Source organism: Canis lupus, chromosome 11, assembly GCF_003254725.2.
Source record: "Canis lupus dingo isolate Sandy chromosome 11, ASM325472v2, whole genome shotgun sequence".
In the NCBI taxonomy this organism is placed as follows: Eukaryota; Metazoa; Chordata; class Mammalia; order Carnivora; family Canidae; genus Canis; species Canis lupus.
Genome location: NC_064253.1, coordinates 54646896 through 54674579, shown reverse-complemented (window position 1 = coordinate 54674579; position 27684 = coordinate 54646896). Strand labels below are relative to the sequence as shown.

The 27684-nt window shown below is 39.9% G+C and overlaps 1 protein-coding gene across 3 annotated transcripts; it reads left to right on the top strand.

The window, feature by feature from the left end:
• Positions 1-4676: 4676 nt before the first annotated feature.
• On the top strand, positions 4677-21791 carry TRMO (tRNA methyltransferase O). Of its 3 annotated transcripts, none has more exons than XM_025432532.3 (5): positions 4677-4814; positions 9585-9759; positions 12218-12375; positions 17591-18298; positions 21333-21791. In XM_025432532.3, exons 1-5 carry the CDS (start codon positions 4739-4741, stop codon positions 21590-21592), a joined length of 1377 nt encoding a protein of 458 aa, XP_025288317.1. In that variant the 5' UTR covers positions 4677-4738; the 3' UTR covers positions 21593-21791. The 3 variants fall into 3 exon arrangements, with proteins under 3 accessions (XP_025288317.1, XP_025288318.1, XP_035552804.1); XM_025432533.2 differs by having other exon boundaries at positions 4780-4917; XM_035696911.2 differs by lacking the exons at positions 4677-4814; positions 9585-9759 and adding an exon at positions 15056-16885 and having other exon boundaries at positions 12243-12375.
• The last annotated feature ends 5893 nt before the right edge of the window (positions 21792-27684 follow it).

The following is a 27684-nucleotide window of genomic DNA, read 5'->3' as shown; positions in this document are numbered from 1 at the left end:
CATCATCATGGTAAGCACATCATCCTTAACCACCAGGGGTTTAATCTAATCTCATGGGGAATAAAGGAAAATACAAATAATAGTAAATACAATTGTCATTTGAAGCATGGATACAAGAGGAGGCACTCACTTTTTTTTTTCTGGAGTGCTCTGAAAAAAATTATATCTTTGAGGAGCCTTGAAAGATGGAAAAGGTTTGTATTGTAGGTGAGGATCGTGGCATTATTGTATGTGACACAGAGAAGGGTGAATTCAAGACATTATGGAAAATTACATGCAATCTACAGTTAACACACAGTCCATGTGTAATGACAGGCTAATGGGCTAAAAATCTCAGAATGGACAGAATTTTGCATACCAAAGAAATATGTGTTAGGTAATGTGAAACTAAGACTTTTTAAAAAAAATATTTTATTTATTTATTCATGAGAGACACAGAGAGAGAGAGATAGAGACACAGGCAGAGGGAGAAGCAGGCTACATGCAGGGAGCTCGACATGGGTCTCGAACCGGTTCTCCAGGATCACGCCCTGCGCCAAAGGCAGGCACTAAACCACTGAGCCACCCAAGGATCCTTTTTTTTTTTTTTTAAGATTTTATTTATTCATGAGAGATACAGATAGAGATAGAGACATAGGCAGAGAGAGAAGCAGGCTCCATGCAGGAAGCCTGATGCGGAACTCGATCCCAGGACTCCAGGACCACACCCTGGGCGGAAGAAAGGCGCCAAACCGCTAAGCCACCCAGGGATCCTCGAAACTAAGACTTTTGAACAATGCAGTTTTAGTATTTTAATAGTGTCTATCTGTGATAATGGTCAGAGGTGGCTGAAAATGACAAGAGACTGGGGGCAGGAAAAGGAACTATTCTGGGTGGGAAGATATCTGAAAATCCCCCCAAAATACCAGGCTGTTGGCAGTTTTCCATCTTCACTCAAAGTGAAGGAGATTTTTTGGAAGTAAAGGTTTAGTTCAGCAACGACACAATTGTGCAAGTTCTCCATCTAGGTACACAGGCACTGTGCCAGGTACTAGGCTATACAGCAAAGAGCAAAACAAAGTTCCAGTCTCTCAAGCATTTAGTGTAGAACAGAGGTTCTTAAGTCTCAGGATACATTAGAACCACTGTGGAAGGTTTCAAAATTACAGCTGTCCAGACACCCCCCCGGGGGATTTTTATTTACCTGTCTAGGATGACATCCAGGCATAGATATGTTAATTTTTTTAGTTCTTTTTTGTTTAAAAAAAATTTTAGGAATAATTTTAGAAATTATAAAAAAGTTGTAAAGATAGTACACAAGTTTCTGTATGCCTCTCACCAAGTTTATCCTAATATTAACATGTTCTGTAACCATGATCCACTTATCAAAACTTAAGAAATTAAGACTGTGACATTACCATTTTAATTTCATTCGTTTTTCTACTAATATATTTTTTCTGCTTCAGGATCCCATCTAGGATACAATATTGCACTTAGGGTATTTGAAAAGTTCCCCAGGTGATCCTAATGTGCAGCTACAGTTGAGGGCCACTGATATAGTGGAAGGTTACAATGCTGTTTTCCTCCTGTTTGCACACACTCCCCCACAAACCTTCCATTTGTTTCCTCTTGGGATATATTCATTGTACAAAGATTACTCATATCCCATTATATTAAGCGACATATTGAGGGCAGCATAACCATAGCAGTCATTCACATCTGGATGGCACTTCAGAATTTACATTTTCATATACACTTAAATTTTTTTAATTTTTTTTATTTATTTATGATAGTCACACACACACACACACACACACAGATTGAGAGAGAGAGAGAGAGGGAGAAGCAAGCAGGCTCCATGCACCAGGAGCCCGATGTGGGATTCGATCCCGGGTCTCCATGATCGCGCCCTGGGCCAAAGGCAGGCGCCAAACCGTTGCGCCACCCAGGGATCCCTCATATACACTTAAATTTGATTTGCACAAGAGTTTGTGAAATGGGTGGGGCAATGATTATCATTCCAGTTTTATAGATGAGGGAATAACCTCAAAGAGGCTGAGTATTCACCTAAAGTCACATCTAACTACCTCAGTGCTTTTTCATGCTGGGTATAATCTTAGGAAATCTTGTCTCAATTCACCTGCCAGAGTGGGTCAACATTAGAGGAAAAAAAAAGTAAATGGAAGTTTCATGTTCTAATAGTGTTGCATTAAGATGAACCATAAGAAAAAAAAAGATGAACCATAAGATAGTTGTAGAGGTACAATGCACAAGAGCATAAAGGTGAGATGGGGAAGTAGATAGAAGGAGGAATATAGTACACTAGAAAGAGAGGGATCTTCTCTTTTTACCTCTTAGGACCCTTTCTACTTGTCCTCTTACCCCACTCCCTGTATACACACAATCTCTGCTTTCTCACTATTCTCAAACACCAGTGTGCATCTGAACACTTTACAGTTTTCTTCTTGGCTTAGAACCTTGAGGTCACAGAACCAAAAGTTTTGCAACCATCTACCCCTACTTTATAGGTACAATAGTGGTTCTTAAAAATCCATGAATCCTATGCTATTAAATCTAAAATGATGCATGAGAAGTCCTGAAGCTTTAGTTGTTTTTTCAAAGGGATACTTCATCCAAATGAAAGATTAAGAACCATTTTTAAATGTAGGATGATGACCACCTATATCAGAATCATTTAGGTTTTTGTAAAGGAATATTCCCAGGTCTTACCTCCAAAGAAACAGTTGCCTTAAAAACTACAAATAATCAGATATAACTCTGGAAAGGATAATAAAAAAAGCCTCAGAGCACATAATAAAGGTGCTACATATTTAAGTTCCTATTTTCCATAAAGAGAAAATTTACCTTTGAAATTTAGATGTAGCAAGCTAATTCAGTGTTTCCAAATCGGCCTTGCATCTCAGTATACTTGTTACACTCTGTAATGCATGATTGTGGCCTGATTATCATGAGATAATAATGTCTAGGGTCAGGCGGGCAAATACCTCTCATTTTCCACAATGGTTTGTCCACAAATTAAGCGAGATGTATCACTTTCAACACCACCATCTAGCGGCAAACTCGATGCCAGGTGTTACTGCCCCAGTTTTACGAAGTATATATATAGCTCAATTGTTCTCAAACTTGTTTCTGCAGGTGCACAGATGAATGGCATTTCTCCTGGAAACAGATGCCATTAGGCATTGTTTTCCAATTTTTTCATGGACAGAAGACACATATATGAATTTTATCAATTTTAAAGTGTGTGTTTTATTTTTTATTTTAAAGATTTTATTTATTCATGATAGACACACAGAGAGAGGCAGAGACGCAGGCAGAGGGAGAAGCAGGCTCCATGCAGGGAGCCCGACGTGGGACTCGATCCCAGGTCTCCATGATCACGCCCTGGGCGGAAGGCCCCGCTAGACCGCTGAGCCACCCGAGCTGCCCTGTGTGTGTGTGTGTGTTTTAAATCACAACCTTCTCTTTAAATCTTTGGCTGTTACTGGTTGTTTTCTATTAGTGATCTATAACTCTGTGACAAGTGAAAAGAGGTTTAGCAACAGATTTTCATGGTTGAGCCTTTAACATCTGGGGACTTGCATGCTTTTGAATATTTTATATTCCAAGCCATATGTTCCCCCCGCCCCACACAGGTTTTTTTTTTTTTTTTTTTAAACCCAGACACAGAACTGTATGTACAGAGAAACTTGATATAGGAAGGAGATGACGTTACAAGTAAGTAGGTAAAAAGGTAGTAGCATCGCTGCAAGGATAACTTTTTATCGCGTGGGATGAAAACAGGATTCTTGTTGGCTCTCAACTTTTCACAGCTGAACAGAAAAAGATCTTTAGGGCATCCCGGGGGGGCTCAGCGGTCTAGCGCCGCCTTCAGCCCAGGGTGTGACCCTGGAGACTCAGGATCGAGTCCCACGTCGGGCTCCCTGCATGGATGGAGCCTGCTTCTCCCTCTGCCGGTGTCTCTGCCCCGCCCCCCCCCTCTCTGCGTCTCTCATGAGTAAATAAATAGAGTCTTAAAAAAAAAAAAAAAAAAAGATCAGTCTCTCCCTTGTACATGGCATATTGGCTCTCAATTTCATTCTTGCTCCAGTTCCCGTTTGGCATGGAGCACAAAATCCAGTCCCCCCCCTCCCCACCTCTTAACCCCTATTCCAGTGACGTTCCCCATTAGAAATAAGGTTTACTTGGGGTTCCTTGCTGACAAAACATCGTTTTACTGTGGGAAAAATTAAAGTATACAGAAGTATAAAATAATCATGTGTGTTCTCACCACTCAAGAATGTCTAATTTCCTGACATCCGACCACTAGGTTATGTGGTAACTGTACGTACACATCCTTTTTCTTTAAAAATCAGTGTCCTTCACTGGACACGTAGACTCCTATATTAATGTTCCGAGAGAGGCATCCTAGTGCGTAATTCTTCATGGAAGCGCCCCCCTCGGCAAGCGCAGGAAATCGGGAGTCACTGGTGGTGAGTCGCAGAGGATCAGAGCGAGGAGACGGAGAGCCGGGCCCGGGAGAGGAACCGAGGCCGGGAAAGGGCTTCAGGAAACCCAGCGAAACCCTCCGGGTGCCGCCGGCCGCGCCCGCTAAGGGCGCTCCCCGCTCCCCGCCCCCCGCGCATGCGCCAGGCTCTGGGTCCGCACCTTCCAGGGCGGCTTCTGCGCAGGCGCCAAGCTCGGGGACCGGAAGCGGAAGGCCTGTCGCCTAGGGTCGACACCTCAGTGAGCAGCAGCTATGCGCGGCTCGGAGGAGCCGGGGTCTCGGCCCGCAGCGACCCCGTGCGGGTGCGTGAAGCCGGCTCTGGAAACAGGTAACTTCTGACAGACCCGCGGTTCCGCACCCGAAGGAGGCCTAGGCGCAGGCCGCTGACTTGACGGCAGAGAGGGACACAAGACGCGACAAGTTGAACCAAAGTGCGTCATTATACTTATTGCGAAGCCACGGATCACGTGCACGGGCGACCACGTGATTTTGCCGAGGCGAGCGGAATGATGTCATCTCCTGTTGCGGGGTAGCTGCGGCTGGGTCGGGCTTGGCGCGGTGGCTGGAGCAGCCACGTGCTGATCAGCAGCAGCCTTTCTCGCAGAGGTCGTGCTCCTGTGAGAGTGAGGATGCGAACGCCGGTGTTAGCGGGTTTGGAATTAATAAATACGAGAGAGAGGCATCCTGTACTAAGGGAAGTGAGGCGGGAGAGACGGGAAATCTTTTTATACTGGTTCTGGAAGAGATGGGCATGAGTTTGTTTTCACGTCATTATAGAGAGAATATTAGATTAGAAGAAGCAAATGGAAGAAAATTAAAATCTGCTGTCACCCAGAGAAAACCACACTTAATATCCTGGAGTCTACTTTCCATTCCTGTTTCAGTTCATGCACGGTAGAAAAAGGGGATTATGTGACGCCACTGTTTTATGACTTTTTTTCTAAAACTTAAGTTCCCTATAAATCTATGGCCATTAATAATTTTAAGGGATTGCACATTATTCTGCGTTAAAAGAAAAAAATTTTTTAAATTTATTTGAGAGAGGGAAAGCATGCGTTCACATAAGCAAGGTGAAGATGGAGAAGCAGGCTCCCCACTGAGCAGAGAGCCCCATGTAGGGCTCGATCCTAGGACCCTAGGATCATGACCGGAGCCAAAGGCAGATGATTAACCAACTGAGCCACCCAGGCACCCCCATTTTGCTTTAGAGATGTGTTCTGATTAACCAGTTACTTACTGTTGGGCATTTAGGTTACTGCCAGTTTTCAATTGGAAGAAAATTCTTTTTTTTTTTGGAAGAAAATTCTTAAAACTAAAATGTTTGTGCACATGTTATAAAAATTTAACTTAGATTAAATTTACTAAAAGTACTGTAACTTGGTCAAAGGTTGTGCTCATTTAAAAAAAATTATTGCACAGTGCCAGATTACAGGTCTAATATTTCAATATGCAGGAAGGAACAGGGCTCAGAGGTCTACATAGCATGGAATGGGGGAGCTGTAAGTTTGAAATACTGGATGGAGGTTTATTGAATTCACACTGTAGAGAACCTTGATTTTAGTATACAGGCTGCTGTAGCAAGCTCTGTAGAGAACCTTGAATATCAGGTTAGGAAATAATAACCTCTGCTAACAGAAAGGTGGAAAATTTAGCAAGAGGGTAGCATAAAATTAAGGAACGCGGAATCTGGAGTATTGATATAGTGCACAAGGGGAAGGGCCTGTAATGGGGACATGAATTAAGACAAGGTTAATTTAACAGTCCAGGCAGGAAGGCAAAAGGACCTGAACTATCTGTCAACACTAAGACATACAGTTAAACTTTGTGTATAAAAACTCTGCATTAGGGCAGCCCGGGTGGCTCTGCGTGCCGCCGTCAGCCCAGGGGTGATCCTGGAGACCTGGAATCGAGTCCCATGTTGGGCTCTGTGCATGGAACCTGCTTCTCCCTCTGCCTGTGTCTCTGCCTCTCTCTCTCTGTCTCTCTCTCTCATATTAATAACTAAATAAATCTTTAAAAAAAACTCTGCATTAATAACTTGTTGGTTTTTTCTCTTACTACACAATTAATACAGTTGTATTGTTAAAATGAGGCGAAAGCCTGAATAGGAGCTTGGAAAATCAATCTTTGTTGAGCACTTTCTGTTGTAGTAGGTGCTTTACATATTTTTTCTATGATATCGAGACATATTATGAGGTTCTCCCCCAAACGTTACTTCCATTGTATTCAGAGTTCTTGTTTTGGTTTCTTTTTAAGATTTTATTTATTTACTCACGAGAGGCAGAGACATAGGCAGAGGGAGAAGCAAGCTCCCTGTGGGGAGCTTGATGCACTTCTCCATCCCAAGACCGCAGGATCATGGCCTGAGCTAAAGGCACATGCTCAACCACTGAGCTACCCAGGTGCCTCTCTTGGTTTTTTTTTTTTTTTTTTTTTACCCAAACTTAGCTTAATATTGGGCAGTTGTATGCAGTTGGAAAGTGTTTGTTAAGCAAATGAAAGCAGGACACAGGGATCCCATCTTACTAGGTTAGGGGTCCTTTTTTGGCCCTTTTTCTTTATGACATTTTAATGAACACCAAAGAATTGTTTGGCCTCAGTTTCTTCATCTTTAAGGTATTTATTGTCTATTCTACGGGAACATGGATGAGGATAAACAAAAGAATGCCTGTAAACATACTTGGAAAAAAATTTAAAGTCATCAAAAACACACAGTTTAGAAGGGTCTTAGAATCATAATATTGAGAGAGAAAGTAAGTCTGAGAAGAAAACATGCAGTTTGATACCAGTTTTTATGGAGTTCAAAGGCAAAATAAATGAAGTATTATCTAGGCATGCATATTCATGTGATTACAATTATATTAAAGGGAGTGATATGAGATCCCATTCAGAATGGCACCTGTTTATCTCAGGGGGAAAGGATGGGTGTGCCTTAGGAGAAAAGCAATATAAAAGATAAAATTTGTTTGTAAAGTTCTAGTTCTTGGAATGGGTGGTGGGTACACAGGGTTTCATAGTATTATTCTCTGTTATACATTTATTACATATATATAAATAACAGTTTTTATAAGTGAAGAGTGACGAAAGGTGCTATGAGGGACAACACCAGGTCTATAATCTTACCGCCCATGCTGGTGGCACAGACTTAATGGATGCTGGAAATAAAATGATGGTCTAGAGTGTATAACATCTCTTAAAAGAAGTTAGTAAAGCTTTCATGAAATGTTAAAAAAAAAAAAAAGTTGTTTGTAAATTCAAAATGCTAGTTGTGGATACCTCGGACTTTAAACCTATATTCGTGCTGCTTAGCCAAGTTTTCTTTTCTTTTTCCTTCAAGTTTTCTTCTTTTGAAAGGAATTACTACTTACAAAAAACAAAAGGGATTTCTAATTTTTGTAAAAATTTCAAATACACAAATTACAAAATTAAATAGAAGAATAATGCAAAAATCTCACTGTCCATTTTTACCACTTTACCACATCCAATTTACATGTTACCATATCCATTTTACCAAAATGTTAACATTTTGCTGAATGTCCTTCCAAATAGCTTTCTAGACATGTACAAGTACATATTTAGGTAGATGTATAAACAAACTTGCATAAGGGATTATGTTCTATCACTTTTTATTTTAATTAGTTTAGACTTAAACCTTTTTTCCATGTAACGTGAATTTTTTGAGTACCTATCCCCTTGCATACGATATAGTAGACAGTGAACATAGTAGTAAACAACATAGAAAAACTCCTACCAACATGGAGCTGACATTCTAAAGAGGCAGAGAGCTACTGGTCCATGCCTAACCTGAAATCTACCCTGTCTCTAGATATTTTAATAGTATGATACCATGTACTTTCTTTATTGCTTAAACTGCTTTGCTTCATATGTTCTGTTCTTTTTAAGCAAGTGCCTCTTTATTCGGACATGTTTTCCCCACTATCTGAAAGTAGAGCATGCCTATGAAATTTTTCGTAAGCTGAAATGGTATAATGCAGAGAAGCAATTATCATTAATTTATATGGGAAAATCGTTGAATGTTCCCAGACCCAAAAAATAACCTCTCTCAGGTTTTTCTGTTACTTTAGGTCACATCTTCCTAGGGAATGCAAAAAACAAATCCAGATAAAGCACAGATGCTCACACAGTTCAAAGCTCTGGTGGCTTGATGCTCAGATGCTGAGTGTGGTTCCTGGGGAAGGAGCTGGGTGGGGCTGATCTCCCTGCTTGGGGCACACCCTACATCTATAATAGCTTGCTGCAAAACAAATGCTGAACACTTCACTTTTTGCCTTTTTTGGTAAAATCAGATATTCTCTTCGTATTTCTTTTGATTAGCAAAAACAAGTACTGATATAGGTCTTTTGCAAATGTACAGCAGCTTAACACAAACTTGAAAAGCATGAGGGTGTATACACCTCTGTCTCCTTATCTTTCATTTTTCTTTGCGTTATCTTTCATACTCCAGCCAATTGAAATAGCTTGTTCCCTGCATGTGCTATGGCACTTCACATTTAACTTTGTGCATGTTATTCTATTTTATTTTTAATTTTTAAAAATAATTCATTTATTTTTTTAAGAGTATGCGCATGCCCAAGTGTGAGTTGGGGGAGGAGCAAAGGGGGATGGAGAAGGAGAGAATCTCAAGCAGACTCCATGCTCAGCCCGGAGCCCAACTTGGGGCTTGATCGCACAACCCTGAGATATTGACCCAAGCTGAAACCAAGAGTCAGATGCTTAACTAACTGAGTCACCCAGACACTCCAATACTCTTTATTTTAAATACCCTTTTAGCCCTGACCAAAGTCACGTACCTTAGAAATGGTAACAGAATTTGAAATATGGTCATAGTAGAACTTCTAAAAATACCTCCTATCTTTCTTAGACCTGCACTCTTTCTGGCTATCTAATGGGATATAATAATGTCTGTGTAGTTATGAGGCTATTTATATGTATTCATATTATATGAATCATTTTTAATAGTTGCGTAACACTTGGTAGATGTTAAAACTATGAAATCAGTGCATTGAAGAAAACATGTTTTCCTACATTTTTATTTGACATTTTGACTAATGATTTCTTGCCTAATTTTCTTCTGTAGGGAATCTTTTAACTGAGCCAATTGGCTATTTGGAATCCTGTTTCTCAGCGAAGAATGGTACTCCAAGGCAGCCATCTATTTGTAGCCATTCGCGGGCTTGTTTGAGAATTAGAAAGAGCATCTTTAATAATCCTGAACATTCTTTGATGGGCTTAGAACAGTTTTCTCATGTTTGGTAAGTTGTTTATAGTTAGAAGTGGTTCTTTGGGCCAGAACTTGCCCTTGAGTAAAGTACTCCAGGTGAAGGCAACCTTGGGAGTCTGCCATCCAGATCACCTTTATCAGTTGCATGGAACTCCCATACCACATTCATGCACGTGACTGTATATATAACTTGGGCACCCTCATGGAAACTGGGGATCCACTGAGGCGGCACATTCCATTTGCAGTTGGTTCTAATTGTGATGAATTCCTTCCATTGAGCTGAAATCTATATACCTCTTGATTCCGCCTATGGGTCATTATTCTATCTTCTGGACCAGGAGACAGTGAGCTATAGCCTGTAGAATCCATCTACATCCTATCTTTGTAAATAAATTTATGACAACACAACCACTTCCATTCATTCTATCAATACATTCCATTCCATCAATACAATTGTGCATGGCTGTATTGTGGTATGATGGCAGAGTTGAATAGTTACAACAGAGACTGGTTGGCCTGCAAATCCTCAAATATTTACTGTATGATCCTTTACAGAAAAAGTTTGAGACTCTGCTCTAGATCCATGAACAATTAAGTCTATTCTTCCTAAGAGACAAAAGAAACTTTAAAAATCTGGATACTCTAAAGTGTTACCTATATTAGGACCTGTGTTATACTAGTGTTATTGTCACTTGGAATTCTGTCTCTGTCCATTCTTCTCCACTCCAGTATCACCAGTATGACTTGGTCTGATTTTATTAGTGAAGACCTAAAATTAAGTATCTATTCTGAAATAGCTTATTTTTGGTGTTAATTTGGAGATGTGGGTAGAGTAAAAACAACATGTTATCTGATCTAGTTTGTGTGATCTTGGTTGAATTAATTAAATTAAAAACATTGCTGGTATAAAAAAAAATGGATCCAGATCTATATAAAGACATTTTTCTGATTAAAAGAAAGAAGAGAGAGATTTTTTTCTGTATTCCTCCTATTTTTCTTCTATCTCATCCTCACCCCAACACTCTTTAGGGATTTTTTTTTTTTTTTTTAGGGATCATTATTTTTAATAGCTTGGCCTTTTTCTTTTTTAGTACACATAGAAGCATAAACATACACATTGGGAGTGGGTATTTGTTTTAAACAATGGAATATGTTTTCTTAACAGTATATATCATGACTGTACATACAGATTTATCTTTTTTGCTTTAATGGCTGTCTCATTGCAAAATATAGATATACCATGATTTTACCACTTTTTTGTTAATGGATAGTTATTTTGCTATTATAGTAATACTATAACAGACCTTCTTAGACACGATTCTTGGCACTTGTGCATTTTTACAAAGAGGTATCAGAAATGGTTATATTGAGCTAGAGGGTGTGCATATTTATAATATTGGAGAGCTACTGCCAAATTGTGCTCTAAACTCAATTTATATATCAAAACTGTATGAAAATAACCTTCTTCCTACATTCTTGTTAACACTATATGTTACAGTTTTTCTACATTTTTGTCTGATAGGGAAAAACCATATTTTTTTAAGAGTTTATTTATTTACTTATTTGAGAGAGAGAGCGTGCACCAGTGTTTGCATGGGGAGAGGAGCAGAGGGAGAGAATCCCAAGTAGACTCCACGAGGAGTGCGGAGCCTGACATGGGGCTCAATCTCACAACCCTGAGATAATAATCTGAGCTAAAATCAAGAGTCAGATACTCAACCGATTGAGCCAGCCAGGTGCCCCAAGAAAAATAGTATTTTTTTTTTTTTTAGTTAAATGTCTTATTAGTGAGGTTCAACATTTTTCATTTGGTTGCTGCTATTTCTTACTCTTTTATGAATTGCTTATTCATGTTCTTTGCCTAATTTCTTTTGAGTTGCCCTTTCCTTTGTGATTTGTAGGAACACTTTGTATACCACAGATATTAACTCATTGTCCATTGTACATGCAGCAAACATTTTCTCCTGGGATGACATTTTGTTGTCATAAACTTAATGATTTAATGAGTTCATATCTGTTCTTGTTTCTCTTCATGGCTTCCTGCTTTTATGTGTTGTTTAGGAAGGCACTGCCAAGACATTTAACATTTCTGAGCCTGTTTTTCCTCATTCTTAAAGTAGGGGATAAATGACAAATCTTAGGCTTGTCAGGAGAGTTAAATGAGTATAAAACGTCTAGCCGATTGGAAAATAGCAGGCACTTACTCCATAAATATTGCTTATTCAGATACTTGACAAATATTATTTAAGTTCCTACCACATGCCAGTAATTATGTTAGGAGCAAAGGATATAGAGATCAAACTCTGCCTTCCTTCAGGGAATGAGAATAGCTTTGTTTCTTTCCCCACTGATTACACTGTAATACCATTGAAAGCATTCTGTTTTAATTTGTGGGATTAAAGATTAAAGATTTTTTTCTCCCATCAAATCATTATGATAAATTAACTAGTATTCTCTTCTTACTTGATGGTTTGGTTTATTTTCAATAGGATTTTGTTTGTTTTTCACAAAAATGGTCATTTGAGCTGTAAGGCGAAAGTGCAGCCTCCCAGGCTGAATGGTGCGAAGACTGGAGTTTTCTCCACAAGGAGCCCGCATCGTCCCAATGCGATAGGATTGACCCTGGCCAAGCTGGAAAAGCTAGAAGGTAACACTTTCCGTTTCTACGTTTGTCTTTTCTTTCTTACCTGAAAGAAGTCTTACAAAACCAACCTAGTATTCACTGGCTGTTGTTATTCTGACGAGTACCAATGGTGTTAACCCCTGACAACCACCAGACAAGGAAGAACACGAAATGACTAAAAGAATGTTACCATTTGAAATCAGCTCTCATAAGATGCTCAATTTCATTATCAACACATGTAGTAGAACCTATTACATTATTTAAAAATAATGTATGACTTCATAATTATTAAATTAGTACTTTCTCTGACTTGGAATACAATAAACACAAAATTATTAAAAAATAATTGGACACTTTCAGAATTAACACATAGTAACTGGTTGTATGTGTAGATATGGTAAACATGTGGGGTGGTATTATTTCTTCCTTGCATCTTTGAGGAAATGAACATGCATTGTGGTTCTAGTACAGCTGTTAACTCTGATGTGTGGTAGAGGGTCTGCGATGAATCTCACTATAATACCATTTAAACACCTATCAGATTGTGGAAGTGCCTGTCTAGAATACCAGATTAGTTTTAACTATGTTCATATATAATCTAGTGACCAAGCCATACATTTTTTTGAAGCATCCCATTTTTTTAAGTATAATTGACATACTAGTTTGAAGTGTACAATATGATTCAACATTTATATACATTGCAAAATGATCACCACAATAAGTCTAGATAATCATTTATCACCATATAGTTACAAAAATTTTTTTTATGATACGAACTTTCAAGATCTACTCTCAACAACTTTCAAATATATAATACAGTATTATTGAGTATAGTCCCTGTGCTGTACATGACATCCCATGACTTACTTATTTTGTAATTGAAAGTTTTTACCTCTTGATCCTCTTCACCCGTTTCACCTGTCTCCCTACCCTGTTCCCTCTGGCAACCACTGATCTGTTTTCTGTAGAATAGAGTTTTGGTTCGTTGGTTTGTTAGTAAAGCATCCTGTTCTTAAATCACTCTGACCTAATAAGCACATTTGTTAGAGAGGTAGAAGATGAAGTAGCAGGTAGCCTGAGAGTTGGGAGACCATTCCAGGCTTTAGCTTGCTTGTTTGTAAAGTAGGCAAAGGAGTAAGACCTGCCTTCTCTGGGACTCCAGAGTACTTTTTTAAGGATCTTAGGAGGCAGAAGCTCTAAGAGTACTTTTTAGGCTCTTCTGTGCTAAATAGGTAAGACCAGGTATTTCGCTTGTTTTTTGCCAGAACTTGAAATCCCTCCCCTGGGTTTTATTCACGTGGGCCTTGGGTAGGTTTTCCAGGAAAATTCTGTAGCCAGTCCAATGTGAGCTTTATCAAATTGTGATGGCTGACCAGCTTGGGTAACAGTACGGGAACATTTTATGATCATTCGTGCAACCCACACATATTTTCTGAGCACTATGCATGTGCCAGGGATTGTTCTAGGTGCTTAGGGTGTAGTGGCAAACAGATTAAATAAAAATCTCTGCATTACAGAAGAACTTAAAATTCTAATTGGGTATATCAAATTAGAAATGTAAAAGGCAAACACAATAACACTGGAGACATTCTCAACAAATGATGTTATGGTGACTATTAGTGTTTGTGTGGTGCTTTACAGTTAAAAAGAGCATTTGTGTACATTATCTCACAGTGGCTCTTTGGGTTTGATGGAGTAGCAATCCCCCTTTTATGGATGAGGGAGCTGAGGCTCTTTGATGTTTGATAATTTACCTCATTGTATCCAGCCAGTTGGTTGTGTAACTCGATATCCCATGAACTTTTACATATACTACAATACTTTCTTCTTCTGCAGACATTGTTAGGCATATCCATTAGGAAGTCCAAAGTCATTATGCCAGAGTTCCAGGTCATTCACGGTGAGCATGTTTTAGAAAACAGAGTCCTTTGTTAGTCATGGTTTTCTTAAATGAAGACAGAATGCAATGCGATCACATGTAATTTTTGGATTCTCATTTGGCCAGTTTCCCAAGAATCAAGTTAGTTGACTCTGCACCAGTAGCAGGAACTGAACATGCAGCTGTATAAGTGAGACAAAAGACTTGTCCTTAATATTGGGCAATAGTGACTTATATTCTCCTTAATTGTTCGAGTCTTGATGGATGGATTAGATTCCCATTGCTGTGTAACAAATTACCACACACTTAGTCAGTTTAAATAATACTACCTCTTTGAAATATTATTATGTTTCATAAGAATTAGTGTAGAAGTATAGGAACAGCTTAGTCCTCTGCTTAGGATCTTATCAAGCTGCAAATAAGGTGTCATCTGGAGTTTCAACTGTGGAAGAATTTGCTTCCAGGCTCAATTACGTTGTTGGCAGGATTCACTTTCTTGTGACTGTGGGACTGAGAGCCACAATTGCTTGCTGGTTGTTGGCTGGTGGCTGCCCTCAGCTCCTAGACACTCCTGCACTGCCTTGCCACATGGGCTTTCCTAGTGTGACTGCTTACTTCATCAAGCCCACAAGAAGAATATCTTGAGTGCATCTGTCTGCAGGCACAGGAGCCTTAGGTAATATAACATAGTAACCGGAGTGATATCAAGTCACACTTGAGAGATGGGGATTATACAAGGGTGTGAACACCAGGAGGTGGGCATCCTGGGGACCACTGTAGTGTCTGTTTGCCTGGAAACAGTGGAAATCCTCATTGTTCCCACAGATATATTGAGGACTCTGATGTGCCTGGGCCAGAGTTAGAAGCCCCAGTGATACCACTGCTATTCAACATAGTACTGGAAGTCCTAGCTTCAGCAATCAGACAACAAAAAGACATTAAAGGCATTCAAATTGGCAAAGAAGAAGTCAAACTCTCCCTCTTCGCCGATGACATGATACTCTACATAGAAAACCCAAAAGTCTCCACCCCAAGATTGCTAGAACTCATACAGCAATTCGTAGCGTGGCAGGATACAAAATCAATGCCCAGAAATCAGTGGCATTTCTATACACTAACAATGAGACTGAAGAAAGAGAAATTAAGGAGTCAATCCCATTTACAATTGCACCCAAAAGCATAAGATACCTAGGAATAAACCTAACCAAAGGTGTAAAGGATCTATACCCTCAAAACTATAGAACACTTCTGAAAGAAATTGAGGAAGACACAAAGAGATGGAAAAATATTCCATGCTCATGGATTGGCAGAATTAATATTGTGAAAATGTCAATGTTACCCAGGGCAATATACACGTTTAATGCAATCCCTATCAAAATACCATGGACTTTCTTCAGAGAGTTAGAACAAATTATTTTAAGATTTGTGTGGAATCAGAAAAGACCCCGAATAGCCAGGGGAATTTTAAAAAAGAAAACCATATCTGGGGGCATCACAATGCCAGATTTCAGGTTGTACTACAAAGCTGTGGTCATCAAGACAATGTGGTACTGGCACAAAAACAGACACATAGATCAATGGAACAGAATAGAGAACCCAGAAGTGGACCCTGAACTTTATGGTCAACTAATATTCGATAAAGGAGGAAAGACTATCCATTGGAAGAAAGACAGTCTCTTCAATAAATGGTGCTGGGAAAATTGGACATCCACATGCAGAAGAATGAAACTAGACCACTCTCTTTCACCATACACAAAGATAAACTCAAAATGGATGAAAGGTCTAAATGTGAGACAAGATTCCATCATAATCCTAGAGAAGAACACAGGCAACACCCTTTTTGAACTCGGCCACAGTAACTTCTTGCAAGATACATCCACGAAGGCAAAAGAAACAAAAGCAAAAATGAGCTATTGGGACTTCATCAAGATAAGAAGCTTTTGCACAGCAAAGGATACAGTCAACAAAACTCAAAGACAACCTACAGAATGGGAGAAGATATTTGCAAATGATGTATCAGATAAAGGGCTAGTTTCCAAGATCTATAAAGAACTTCTTAAACTCAACACCAAAGAAACAAACAATCCAATCATGAAATGGGCAAAAGACATGAAGAGAAATCTCACAGAGGAAGACATAGACATGGCCAACATGCATATGAGAAAATTCTCTGCATCACTTGCCATCAGGGAAATACAAATCAAAACCACAATGAGATACCACCTCACACCAGTGAGAATGGGGAAAATTAACAAGGCAGGAAACAACAAATGTTGGAGAGGATGCGGAGAAAAGGGAACCCTCATACACTGTTGGTGGGAATGTGAACTGGTGCAGCCACTCTGGAAAACTGTGTGGAGGTTCCTCAAAGAGTTAAAAATAGACCTGCCCTACGACCCAGCAATTGCACTGTTGGGGATTTACCCCAAAGATACAGATGCAATGAAACGCCGGGACACCTGTACCCCGATGTTTATAGCAGCAGTGGCCACAATAGCCAAACTGTGGAAGGAGCCTCGGTGTCCATCGAAAGATGAGTGGATAAAGAAGATGTGGTTTATGTATACAATGGAATATTACTCAGCTATTAGAAATGACAAATACCCACCATTTGCTTCAACGTGGATGGAACTGGAGGGTATTCTGCTGAGTGAAGTAAGTCAGTCGGAGAAGGACAAACATTATATGTTCTCATTCATTTGGGGAATATAAATAATAGTGAAAGGGAATATAAGGGAAGGGAGAAGAAATGTGTGGGAAATATCAGAAAGGGAGACAGAACGTAAAGACTGCTAACTCTGGGAAACGAACTAGGGGTGGTAGAAGGGGAGGAGGGCGGGGGGTGGGAGTGAATGGGTGACGGGCACTGGGGGTTATTCTGTATGTTAGTAAATTGAACACCAATTAAAAAAAAAAAAAAAAAGGAAAAAAAAAAAAAAAAAAGCCCCAGTGATGCAAAGATGAGTCAGTGCTGAAGGGCCTACTCCATTGTCTAGGGAGAGAGACTCTACTAGGTCCTTGCCAGACCATGTGAAAAGGGATATAGCAGAGGTTTGTACATAGGTTTCTCTGTGGAACCCAGAAGAAAGAATACTTATGTGTGAAAGAGCCAGAAAGGCTCTGTAGAAGAGGTATTATAGAAGAGCCTTAAATAACATGTAGGAGTTTGACAGGTAAAGAAGAGGATGGGTTTCCGGGTAGAATGAAAAGGGTGTGTTGGCACCAGGTATAAGAGAGCCCGGTGTGTAAGAGAATTATGAGTAAGTTTGGGGAGGCATAAACAGTTGGTGTTGGTTTTTAATTATTTGCACTGTTCTTGATTGTTACTGTTTCTAAGAGGATATGTTTTTCACATTATAGGTGGAGCTATATACCTTTCTGGAATTGACATGATTCATGGCACACCTGTCCTAGACATAAAGCCCTACATAGCTGAATATGACTCACCTCAAAATTTGGTTGAACCTCTACAGGACTTTAATTTACAGAAAAACCAATATAAACCCAAAAATACATCTCAGTCTAATGGCAAGATTGACAGCTATGACCAGCGACAGATCTCAAGGTGTGATAAACCACAAGCCTATAGTCACACTAAGGAGAAACCTAAATGTCCTGAAGATAGAACTTCAGAAGACGATATGAAACGTGACAACTCAACAAAAGTCCAGCAAAACTCCCCTCAGCACAGGGAGATAGCAGCAGATTTGGGCTTAGAATCAAGAAATGATGAAAGTCTGAATGTTGTAGAAGAACAAATTGGCCCATATTGCCTGGAGAAGAGCTTTTCAGACAAGATCAGGCACGTTCAGGGTGGTATGGCCGTAGATGAGAAGAGCTTTTCAGAGGAAGGTACAGAAAAGAGGCTAAGGAGTGGGAAAGAAGCAGTGGTTCCAAAAGGAAATAGTGCAGAGTTGCAGCCCATGGCTCTTCACTGCCCTTCCAGGATGGCTGGTGCAGCCCCCCACAGCATGGTCCCTGCCTGGGTGAGAGAGGCCCCTGTGGCCACCTTGGAAGTCCGGTTTACTCCTCACGCAGAGATGGATCTTGAGCACCTCAGTTCAGAAGGTGAACCAGGTTCTTTCTGTTTCTTATGTCTGAATGAGAGCTTTAGCCAAATTTGGTATTTCTGAGGGCAGTTATATAGAGTATTTGTCAGTATGACTGGTTGTAAGAAATGTAGGAGTATAAAATTGTATTTGAGCAAAGGCACCATCTGATGACATACTTTGTTCACCACAGTGAGTCCTAGACATTCAGTAAAGTTTTTGCTGAGAATGGCTGCTGCCTCATGAAGTGGCTCATGATTTAGGGGCTCTTGTCAATCTGTTACAGTAGTTCCTTGAGTTTTCTTTTCTTCTCTCTTTTTTTTTTTAAGATTTATTTATTTATTCATAAGAGACACAAACAGAGAGAGAAAGAGAGAGAGGCAGAGACATAGGCAGAGGGAGAAGCAGGCTCCTTGCAGGGAGCCTGATGCGGGACTTGATCCCAGATTCCAGATCACGACCCGAGCCGAAGGCAGGCCCCCAACCACTGAGCCACCCAGGCATCCCAGTTCCTGGAGTTTTCAAACAGCATTCAGAAGCTAAATTCTTCTTGTTCTGTAAGTTTTTTCATGTGTTTAACTGTCTGACTAGAGAAATACCCCATCTTATTCTATCAGGTGGCTGATAGTTCTACCTCTGACACAGAGCCAGGAGTAAAAGGGAAAGAGTCTCTTAGCACAGTAATTGTCCTCATAAAAGTCCCAGCCCTAGAGACTTCACTGTAGAAGAGAGGCCACAGGGCTTTGACTTGGAGCTTGTTTACTTTAACACGTGGTTTCCCCAGCCTGTAGCAGATCCCAAGCAGCAATATAGAATGAAGAAAGGGGCTGTTATGAGGTGGCTGCAGTGATTCCAGTAAGAAGTAGCCTGTTAGTTGCCAAGGATATGCCTGATTTCATCTGCCACCCAGGGTGTGTTTCTTATTCTTTCCAAAGGCTTTATGTTTAAACAAAGCATTTGATTTCTAGATTGACCTCTTTATTTAAAAAGTTTTGTTTATGAAAGTTGTTTCATCGTTGTATACATTTGATGGGAGGAGGAAGGTCAGTTTTAAAAGAATTTTGTGATAGAACAAAGGAAGCAGTGCTGCCTGGAAGATACTTTATATTTATACTTACCCTTTGGCCTGCAGTTATCAGTGAATGCTTCCCTACTTTGGAAAGTGTTATTATTTTCAAACTATAATGCTGTATATCTGAGAGGTTACAATAAAACTTATTGATTTGAAAAAATCATTTAAAAGAGAAGTTATGAAATGTAACTATAAAACAGGAACAGCAGAATTTGGAGTCAATACAGAAACAAGAAATGACCTCAGAAAGTTTAGTCTAGAAAAGATAAAAGATACTGTAATGGTGGCAGTGTGTTGTTGGTGGAGGTGGGGGGATTGGTGCTGGAATGGAGTGCTTGTGGATAAACGAGAGGGTGAAGGATTGTGACTTGAGGAGCAGGGAGGAAATCTGGGAAGGCTTCCTGGAAGAAAGCCTGGAAGGCTTTCATGTGAGCTAAGCCTGGAAGGCTACGTAGGCAGAGAAGTGAGGCAAGGGCACCTGTGCCAAATGAATAACCAAGCAAAAGGCTGGAGCTTTTCTTACTTACACTGTTACTGAAGAGTGTGATGATTTTGGAATTCCTCTTTTTTAAGTGTGTTTGGAGTCATTTCATGAGGCATACAATAAAGGGATCTTAGCACTGCACAATTGGGCCTTGGTGGGGGTTGTTTTGTTTTGTTTTGTTTAAGGATTCCATGTGATTTGCAGTTGAATTGGTTTTTGGTTTTTGACCAAAATGGCTTTATTTACGAACTGACTGGATATAGCCCAGAGTGATTTTTGGCTGTTTTCTAAATATTGAATTTACTTTCAGAAGAATAAGATCCACCATGACTCCAGATGATATTTTGATAAGAACAACATTGTTTAAAGCACATGCCTTCCTGGAAGGAGTTAGCCTTCATTTGGATGTATGTTATGTTGTAGCTGTTAAAAATTAAGTCACAGTTCATTTTTTTAAGTTTTGTACATAACTGTATTTTTAAGAATTAAAATACATCCATGATAATATAGATGTAGGAAGTTTTGCCACTTAACAGGATATACATCTGTTTACCTGAAATACGCACCTTTGGTGCTATGAGGCGGCCTCTTCCCTAGTAATGGCATTCAGTATTTCTTTGTTTGTTTGTTTGTTTGTTTATTTATTATTTATTTATGACTTAGAGAGAGAGGCAGAGAGACAGGAGGAGGGAGAAGCAGGCTCCATGCTGGGAGCCTGTCTTGGGACTCGATTCCGGGACTCCAGGATCGCGCCCTGGGCCAAAGGCAGTCGTGAAACCGCTGAGCCACGCAGGGATCCCCGGCATTCAGCTTTCTCAGAGTATCTATTTTACTTTTTCCAGGACTCTCCCATGTCCTTGTTCCTTAGGGAATGTGGTGTTACTTTTAACTGGGGCTGTGACGCTAGCTCTCTGAGACACTGTCCCTTGCCTATAGCTGGTGCTTTGGTTGTACGTGGGTTTAGTTTTCTTTCCTGTGGCTTTCTGAGAGTGCTGGGACTGTCATGCATTTCCCTGACCATGCCTCCATTCTGAGAAGAAAATGACAAGGAATCAAGTTAAAGGCGTCATTGAACATAGATTTTGTTGAACAAATGAAAATTTGTGGCATGTATAAGTTTACTCTAATAGTAATAAATACATTTGAAAGTGACCTTCTCTGCAACGACTGAATAGATTGCCAAACCCAGTTCATTTCATGTGAAAGTCAAGGAACCAACCAATCTCCGCATTAAAGTTCACTGTAATGAGGGATCCCTGGGTGGCGCAGAGGTTTGACGCCTGCCTTTGGCCCAGGGCGTGATCCTGGAGACCCGGGATCGAATCCCACATCGGGCTCCCGGTGCATGGAGCCTGCTTCTCCCTCTGCCTGTGTCTCTGCGCCTCTCTCTCTCTGTGACTATCATAAATAAATAAAAAAATAAAAAAAATAAAGTTCACTGTAATGAAATTTGATCTGCGTCATTTTCAGCACTAAGTTATATTTTTCTCATTGCAGATGGCAGTCAGTCTTCATTTAAATATTTTCAATCAGCAGAGGAAGCAAGGCATGCCATTGAGGCTGTGTTGTCAGCCGACCCTCGGTCCATATATCGACGGAAGCTCTGCCAGGACCGCCTTTTCTACTTTACTGTAGACATAGCACACATCACTTGCTGGTTTGGTGATGACTTTGCAGAGGTTCTAAGGATCAAGCCAGCTTCAGAACCTGTTCAGATGACTGATCTTGAGGAGTACTTGGTGTCTCTGGGATCGTAAGTAGCCTCCATCATGCATTTAAAACAGCCTAATCGACTTTGAATTGGCTTTTGGATTATCTATACAAGTTAATGATGTGATGTGTTAATGAGTCTTTGCAGAAAGAACAGTTTGTGATCTCACTGCTTTGATTGATTTGGGTTCAAAATAATTATTCGAAAAACATTTTTAATAAACAGAGATACAAAATTTAGAGAAATATGTGTATGCTTTTCATTTGGTTAATATCAAAGAATCCAAAGGTAATGAAATCTCAGTGATTTCTGAAAGAAGCTGATTGTTTTTGGCACTTGGTAAAACTGGGTAGAGATCATTCTAGCAGGAACTTATAAGCCAGGGGATCTGTTCAACAGTCATACTGGTTTTCCAGTATTGGTTTTCCTGTCTGCAAAAGTTTGACCTATTTCATCATAAAAACTGAGTTACCAACATCTTAGGAAACTAACAGACCAAAAACAAGTGGTATTAAAGCTCTTTAGAGATTAAACCCCTGTGTTTTAGAGACTTTGTCATACACATATTTGTATGTATATTGTATACATATATTTAATCCCGATTCTAAAATACGGACTCTGATCTTTCTTTGGATGTCTTTGTATCAGAAAAGAAAGTCACCCCAGGAATCCAAGAAAATAACTTAATTACTGGTTTATTTCTTATTTATTCTATGAGTATTTACTGAAAGCCTATTATGGGTTAGCTTTTGGTGATAAAATGAGATAAAAACAAGATGCAAAAAAAATAAATAAATAAAATAAAAAAGATGCAGTTCTTACGATAAGTTATAATTAGAGGAGGAGGAAGACATGTGTTACAGTTAGATAAAATATAGCAATTAAGTCTGTACATGGTTCCTACGTAGTACCATGCAGGAAGTGGTTGTAAGAATGTGTTGCCTATAGGTGATTTTAATGATGTGATCCCAGATAACTGAAGATTTATGATCAGCATAACCAGATTAGACACCTGTCAACATGACAGGCTTTCCTAATCACAATTGTAAATCTTAATAGCTGATTGATCATGGTTTTGAAATGAGGACTGCTGCCTGTAGATACTTGCACAGAGTCATTTGTGGCTGATGACACTGCACTCTTGAACCAAACTGGATTGTCTTTGAGGTTACTTAGAACCTCTTGGGGAAGTATCTTTAATTTGATTTTTAAAAGCTCTTTGAGATAATTATAGATTCACAGGAAGTTGCAAAAATAGCGTATAGGCCATGTGTACACTTCACCTAGCTTTTTCCTATGGTAACTCTTATATAATAAACTGTAGTATAACGTTAAAACTAGGAAGTTGACATTGGTATAATCTTCCCTTTATTTTGATTTTGATGCCTTTTCTCTTAAAATTATTTTGAGACTAAATTAGGGCTTGAAGCAGAAAGTGTTGATATTTATTTTTTTTTAAGTTTTTTTTTTTTTAATTTTTTATTTATTTATGATAGTCACAGAGAGAGAGAGAGAGGCAGAGACACAGGCAGAGGGAGAAGCAGGCTCCATGCACCGGGAGCCCGACGTGGGATTCGATCCCGGGTCTCCAGGATCGCGCTCTGGGCCAAAGGCAGGCGCTAAACCGCTGCGCCACCCAGGGATCCCAGAAAGTGTTGATATTTAATACTGAAAAAATAGTCTGAGGATGATACCAGCCTTCTAGCAACAGGACTATTCAGTTGTTTGACGTTTTAACCTATATTCTTAGGATTTTAGAACTAAAATCCTAAATACAATCCCGTTTAGTTCTCTACCCACTCACCAGCCAGTGATGATCCTTCACCACTGCCCTTTTGTAGTTCATTGTGTATGATAGTGTTCATTATCAAAATGTTCTTCCTTCCTATGAGATAAAATCTGTTCTCTGATAACTCCACACTCTATGGGGCATAAAGCTGATCGAGCTCCCATGCTAGCCTGTCAGATACCATTCCAGCTCCCTACTCCTTGGTCCTGTCTGCTGAGCTACCCCCATTTCTCTCAGCACTTTCCCATTTGTTAAGTCTCTCCCCGCCCCCAGTCTTTGAATCCCTTGTGTGAGCTTTTATCTCTAGGCATGTATTTTCAGTGTCCTGTTGTGAGGAAATTTGGATCGCTAAGTCATGAACTCCCATACCTCAGAAAGAGAAGTAGTTTGAAGTAGTCTTACATTTCTTTTTGTGGTGGGAACTTTTCCAGAAGAAGAAGAAAGGGACACAATACTCTGTACTATGCATAAATGGTATCTACCTTAAATTTTAGCCTTTGCTTTTTGGTGCCTGTAGGGGGAGCCCTTGATAACTGATTATTTTCAATAGCTTGGGAATAGATTCCAGGAGTTCAAGAAGCTTTCAGGTAATTTTGGCTTTCGGCCCACTTACCCCAGATTTCCAGAACAGTAACTTCCACAAGATGCTTCCACTGATGCTTGTCAATCACATATAGGAAGAGATTAGAGGATGAATGCCATTTATTAAATTTTTAAATTGTAGCTTGGCTTAAGGGCTAGGATGGATTATTTCAGCATGTGGAGGCTAGGCACAACCAGATAGACTCATTAGCCAAACCCATAAGCATGTATATACAAGATATTCACTCTGTTTATGTATTTGCGACTTTTTTCTTTGGAGGAAGAGAGTGGAGTTGAAGATGTGAATCAACCTCTTGTTGATAGTCTTCTTTTTATGATAATGGTCATAAAGAAGGTAGGTGAAGACCCAATAAGAATGAAATCTGTATCACTTACTGAACTGTCGTGTCCTTGGCACCGGGCTACATGCTTTTCATACATTGGCAGAGGTTAAGTAACACACTCAAGCTCATACGGCTGGTCAGCCATTCATTGAGGATTTCGACCCACTCAGTCTGGCCCCAGAGTTGGCTTCCTTCCCAGTGTGGCTCTGCTGCCTCCCCCATGCAGATGCAGATGCTCAGCAAGCCATGCTGGTTTATTTGAGGGTCAACAGTTTCATGTGTTTAATAAGTGCAAGACACTTAGAATGATGTTCATGGGAATCCAACTACTAAATGAAGAATGGCGGAAGAATAAGAGTAGAAATGACTATTCCTACCAGATCTCTGTGGAACCTCCTGAGAAGCAGCATGGGAGATGTGGAAAATACTGAATTTGACCTCAGAAACTTTTAAGTGCTGTGTTCTGCTCTGCCGTGTGCTAGCTGTGCAACCTTGGGCAAGTCACTGCACCCATCTCCAAATCCCTGTCCTTACAGAGTTGTTACATGGATAATACTTGGGAAAGTATTTTCTAAACTCTTCACTGGTCTCCAAACTTAGATAATGTTTTTATTATGCCTGTCATCATTGACACCCTTTCTTTGCCACTCTGCTCTGGTTCACCTACCTGGACAAGCAGATGCAGGGAAACCAAAGGATCCTTAAAATACAGTGTATGGGGCAGCCCCGGTGGCCCAGCGGTTTGGCACCACCTTCGGCCCAGGGTGTGATCCTGGAGACCCGGGATCGAGTCCCATGTCGGGCTCTCTGCATAGAGCCTGCTTCTCCCTCTGCCTCTCTCTCTCTCTCTCTCTGTCTCTCACGAATAAATAAACAAAATCTTAAAAAAAAAAATACAATGTATGGATAGCCTCTTTTTTTTTTATTATTACAAAAATGTTTTAAAAGGATTCCTTTTAGCAAATTACAGGATGTTTTGCTAAGGGAGATATCACAAAGTGGCCCTGCCTTAAGGACCCAGTTGACATTAAGCCATATGCCCAGGGCAATGTCTTCCTTCCACCTGGCCTTCCCTTCTAGGATTGCACATATATCACAAACTGCCTTCCTTGCCTGTGTGTGTAATCAGCAGGTCAGCCCCTTTCTCTCTCTGTCTCTTTTTTTTTAATTTAAAGATTTTATTTATTAATGAGAGACAGAGAGAGGCAGAGACACAGGCAGAGGGAGAGGTGGGCTCCATGCATGGGGCCCAACGTGGAACTAGATCCCGGGACCCCAGGATCACGACCTGAGCTGAAGGCGGTGCCGAACTGCTGAGCCACCCAGGCTGCCCCAGCCCCTTTCTCATACATGATCCTCTTTAGTGTCCTTTCTTTTTGACCTTCTTTCTTGATTCTAGCCCAGATGCTTCAGGAAAATCCCTGCATTTCTTTTGTAAGAAGATAAAATTATAGTCATGCTGTGAAGTTATTCAGGTAAGTTATAACTCTATGACAGAGAAGAGGCAAATATAAGGATTAAAGCTCAATGAAATGTAACGAGTTTGTCTTTTTTTTTTTTTTTTTGTTATTGTAAAATAAGGCTCCTAATATAGGTAGTCACCCAATGGCTCTCCAGCATCCTTTTTACTATACTGTCTGCCCCTTCTCTGCATTGTAGGTTAGAGCAGGTGCAACTCACAGAGGATTCAGGATTTAGGTCAGTGTGTGTGACTGAACAGACACAAGAGAAGCCTTTTCAATGTCTAGAGGAGGTAAAAATTGAGTGATCCACTCAATCCACTCTATTTTTTGATGGAGGGGGCCATTTGTCCAATGAACTCACACCACACTAACCAATTAAATTTGAGCCAATGTGTTTTATGTTGTGCTGACAAAAAAGGTAGTATTGAATGTAACACAATGTTACCTATCTCTGCTGCCTTGTAGATCACTTAAGAATTCTATTCAGATTCTTCATGAATACATGCAATTCAAGACCTATAAAGCTTTTTTATTCAGTGTTAACAGTTTTTATTTTTAAAAATTACCTGCATGCTAAGTACTGAAGATCTGTCTAATAATTTTTCACATTGGTAGAGACTTTATGGTTTACAAAGCAATTTAAAATATGTTATCTCTTTTGGTATCTTAGCAACCCATTATGGGTTATTTTTGCTTCTGAGAGCTGAGTGTGGCACTTAACTGCTACTTAGAAAAAGGGTGGGCAAGCTATAATCTGAAGGCAGAGTTTGGCTCACCTTCTGTTTTTGTATAGCCTAAGAGCTAAGATTGGTCTTTAGATTTTAAAAAGATTGTAAACAAAAATAAAAAACGAAGAAAAGAACATATGACAGACTGTGTGGCCTGCAGAGCTGAAAATACTTATCTGGCCCTTTGTAGAGAAAGTTTGTTGACCCTCATTTAGAACATTATTCCTCTGAAAAGATGTTTTGAATTTCAGAAAGATTATTTACAAATTAAGTTTTTGGGTTATCACATGCTTCTAAATCAGGGATTATCTGTGTTTTTTTAAAGGATAAAACCATGTGAAAAAAACTTATGAATATGACAAATATTAAATATGTATTAACCTATTTATTTGTGTAAAATGAGGTTGTACAAATCGAATTTACACACATGTAGAAAATTTCTGGAAGGATAGATAAAAATATGTTAACAATAATTGCCTCTGGGAGTTGGTCTCTGGAGGCTCATTGAAGAAGGGAACTTCATTCTCTTCAGTATGTTGTGGATTTTTTTTTTAATCATGAGCACACATTATTTTTTTATGTGGAGCATAAGGAGAGTAAAATGTCTTAAGTTAGATTTATTTATCTGAATATAATGTCCTTCCCCCCACCCCAAGACAGGTAAATACAGTTAGAAACATTTTTACTTTTTCCTGGAACCCTCACATGTGGATCATAAAACCACAAACTATCCAGATCACACATCAGCTGTGGAGCTGAGCCAGTTTGAGACAGGTAAATTGGCTGAGCCTGGACGGCTTGTCCCCAAGGGTGCACTGACGTTTTCTGTTCTTCCATAGACTGGGTTTTGGGTAAGGCATAGTGCCTCCAGGCAAAAAACAGGCATCTATGTGGATGGTGTCACTGGCAGAGGGCTGAGCCATGAGGAGCACCTTAGCCCAGTACTCACCAAGTCTGCGCAGTTCATCCATCCTGGACTAAGGGATAGGTCTCTGCTTGTAGGATCCATTCACTCATCAGCTCCACCCACTGGTTCTCTGTCTACTTGCATTATTTAGTCACAAACTATGTGACTGGTGAGAATTGCTGTTCCTGAGTCCCCAGAGCTGGCCCTTATCCACTGTCAGAATGGAAGCTCAGTGAGCTTGGAAAAGCTTGGAGCTGGGGATCAGCTGTGTCATTTGGGTAAGGGGACTGTGCTGAGGTGGAGGTGGGCCAACTTGGAGAAAGAC